Genomic DNA, 3292 nt, shown 5'->3' on the forward strand with positions numbered 1-3292 from the left:
TGTTTTAGCTAATAGTATATACTAACGATATCTGATTAACAAACTAAAATACGGTTCTTACAAATTTAATTACAATGCAGATTTATGTGCAAGTGTAAAAAAAAGAACTACATACAAGAAAAAAAAATTCAACTTTATGCTAAACATCTTCGATGGAGGTAGATTCGATGGAACTGGGTGCAATAGTAGACTCCTTCTGTATGGAATAGGTGATCAAGTTCTTCACAACTTGGTGAAATCTCCTCCTATAAGTGGGAAATTTTGAGACACCTCTCATCATCCCAATCATCCTACAATTGCATTCACCAATTCATAACATGAATGTGCTGAATCACAAAAGGAATTCTTGTTTTCTTTTTTTAATTGGTTGGATGGAATTGGAACATAAGCAAAAACTTCATACCTTCTACTAATGCCTTCGATTTGAGCAGCTCTTAGAGCATCTTGAGGTATTAAACTTCCATTATCCCAAGCCTCCATGCGCTGTGTATTGCTTCTGAAAAGTAGTACTTTCTCCAGAAATCTCTCCTCACTCTCTTCCAATTTTATGACCTTGACCTGTTCCTTCAGGACCATTATAGGATTAAAGAACCAGTCCATCAGTTTGTCATGTGGTCTATTCAAATAGGTAACTTCAACATCATCAAGCAGCAGCAAACCAGCCGAATTTGATCTGATGGAGCAGAGAAGTGTGTGCAAGAATGAATAACAAGGCAAACCAACACCAATGATGCACCCTTCATTGCTGTTCTCAGATTTCAACCATTCATAGAGATCACTTGGGGTTATTACTTCTGCATCCAACAGTTGCTTAGCCCTCAGTTCGCAGGATCTCATCATATGTCCCCATATCTGTTGCATTGAGTAAACAAGGGGAAGGCGTTAATCACTTTTCCCAGAACATTTGGAAGAAAAATAAACATTATTTTGATTAACTTGACGTCTGATCATGATTGACCGACCTTGTCAAAGAGGTTTTATTCCATCATATTGACATCGGTTACGCATGAATCAAGGAGCTAGTTGAACCAAAACTACTTGGGAAATTGAATAGATATCAAAGTTATGTAATCATATGACTAATCAACAATCTACTGAAAACAAGGAAGTAAATATGTGTGTATTTGAGCTTTCGTAACCTATATTGACTGAGGAAAAAAAAAAAAAAACTTCTAAACATACCTGTACCATTTTTACTTCATGTATAGCCTCTCTAACAGATCTTGAATTGGCCGCACTTGGCATATGCATTGCAGGTGCCTCCATTGGAGCAGAACTGAGCTTACCTCCAGCTGCCAGCCTTCCTCGGACAGAAAGCTCTGATGGTTGAGAAACAACTTTTTTTCGATAATGGGGCCTGGCTGCGCATAATGTGGTCAATACTGTTAATATTTGCAAAAGAAAAGTGCACCAAATCTAGCTAGCTATAGTATTGCTTAATGCGTTCAACAACAATGGCTGATACACCAAGCAAAATTTACTGACTTCGGAAAGATGGTGCCCTCTCGAAGATATAACCAGTCATTTGTGTACTCATCAAACTCAGCAACCATTGCAATCACGTAAGTCACACCTCTCTTGAAAGATCTTTCCTTCATTCACAAATGTTAAACAGTACATAATTTCAGTAATTATGAAAGGCAAAGTTAGAGGGTCATCGTTTAGTACGAGCAAACCTGATATACTACCACTGCTGCATATAATCCAACAAAAATGCTGGAGACAAGTGTCAGTAAGATGCTTCCAACAACCACAATTGGCCACATGAGGATTGTCAAACCAGCAATAGGGATGCAAGCTACTTCAAGAAATGGTCCTTCTCGACTAATCAGATCATGAATCAGTCGATACCAGCCCTTAAACAGCATATATGGACTCTTCACAACAGCAATTGCAGTGTAAAGAGGAATCTCCACCATTAGCCCCAACACACCAACTAGTATACATGCTGGTACATGAATCAACCTACAAGACAACTCCAAAGAAAATCACTTGGCCTATCTGATATTACATACGAGTGCCTAATCTAGTCACTTCCTCCAACATAAATCACGTAAGTACTAATTTCAACACGATTACCTTAGAGTTTTAACTTCTTCTGAAGCAGGGGATTCACGCAACTCCTTCAAGTAGATCGGGTACGAGTGGTAACATATGTCTGCAAAGTCTCTAACTACAGTACAGCTTCCTTTAACAGTTCCCCAAGTTCCATCCTACGTATTAAGAAAGCAGTAGTACTAAATAAGATACTGAATTGAAAGAAAGGACCGAGTTTAAGACCTTACAATAACACAATGTTTGAACTTCTTCAACTCATTGCCATGCCTAAAAGCCTCAAAAGTAGAAACCCAAGGAGTGAAAAACCCATAGCCCAATCCCACAAGAACACTCCCAGCTATGCTCAAACCCAGCCAGATACCAAACAGGGCTGGCAAGCCAAACAATATTGCAACTTTAAGTGGTACATCAAATCTATCAATCCTGCAATTGCCAAACATGTGCATATGTCTAAATAAAAACCTGCAAAAATTGACATCTACTGAAAATTTCAAAGGGGGTTTTGGCAAAGAAACTTACTTTATAAGAGTGTAGATTGTCCAGGCAACATGTGCAGGAAACAAGCCCAATATGATTCCCACATTCCCTATAATCATTATTAGAGCAGAAACAGGACCCACAAGAACACCTGCAACAATGATCAAAATTCTATGAAAACTCCAAGAACCCGTCATTAAATTTTCCTCTAAAGCTCAGAAGAACATGTAATTAGTCCAATAAGCAAACCCAAACTGGAACAGAACAGAAGGGTACCTTTGAGAAAACCCAGAAAGAGAGCAGAGCAGAAAGCAAACACCACATAGAGAGCTTTCAGCCCAGCGCTCCAAGTTTGTGACAAATCCATAGCAAGAAATGATCTCAGAGAGACAGGTAGGCCACCATCACCATGTTAACAGAAGTTATATATAAACAGCTTCTGCAATACGCTTACGAATTTTGTTCTTAATAAAGAAAAGGCCAATAATCATACAGACTGTTATTATATTAGTATAAGTGTCAGAGAGGGAGACGTGTGCTGCAAGTAGATGACAAAGAATGAGAGAAACAGAATACCTAAGATCCAACCAAAATCAATCGACCCAAGATGTTAGGAACAAAAAGGGACTACTCAAATTAAAGGTGCACAGAGACGCAGAGTTATGGCAATCATGGAACTTGGACATTCCGTGACAGTGGCTGTAATTATTACTTTTTGTTGTTGTTGTTGTTGTTGTTGTTGATGTTGTTTGGCAGT

At 38.6% G+C, this 3292-nt stretch overlaps 1 protein-coding gene across 3 annotated transcripts; it reads right to left on the reverse strand.

Moving 5' to 3' along the window:
- LOC112188603 (uncharacterized membrane protein At3g27390) lies at positions 1-3292 on the reverse strand. Of its 3 annotated transcripts, XM_040515089.1 has the most exons (10): positions 3112-3290; positions 2812-2974; positions 2578-2686; positions 2286-2481; positions 2080-2213; positions 1677-1965; positions 1486-1592; positions 1183-1357; positions 404-852; positions 2-290 (listed from the first exon to the last, which is right to left on the reverse strand). In XM_040515089.1, the coding sequence occupies exons 2-10, from the start codon at positions 2900-2902 to the stop codon at positions 140-142; spliced, it is 1701 nt and encodes a 566-aa protein (XP_040371023.1). In that variant the 5' UTR covers positions 2903-2974; positions 3112-3290; the 3' UTR covers positions 2-139. The 3 variants fall into 3 exon arrangements, with proteins under 3 accessions (XP_040371024.1, XP_040371023.1, XP_024183519.1); XM_040515090.1 differs by having other exon boundaries at positions 1-290; positions 1689-1965; positions 2812-3292; XM_024327751.2 differs by having other exon boundaries at positions 2812-3290.

The sequence above is a fragment of the Rosa chinensis genome, chromosome 2, assembly GCF_002994745.2.
Source record: "Rosa chinensis cultivar Old Blush chromosome 2, RchiOBHm-V2, whole genome shotgun sequence".
NCBI classification, from domain to species: Eukaryota; Viridiplantae; Streptophyta; class Magnoliopsida; order Rosales; family Rosaceae; genus Rosa; species Rosa chinensis.

Excerpts from the sequence above, each read along its gene's own strand:
- LOC112188603 (XM_040515089.1), bottom strand. The coding sequence starts at position 2,902 with ATGGATTTGTCACAAACTTGGAGCGCTGGGCTGAAAGCTCTCTATGTG. Across the intron at positions 1,966-2,079 it reads GAAGAAGTTAAAACTCTAAG|GTTGATTCATGTACCAGCAT; the intron begins GTAATCGTGTTG and ends GTTGTCTTGTAG. Across the intron at positions 853-1,182 it reads ATGAAGTAAAAATGGTACAG|ATATGGGGACATATGATGAG; the intron begins GTATGTTTAGAA and ends TCAATGCAACAG.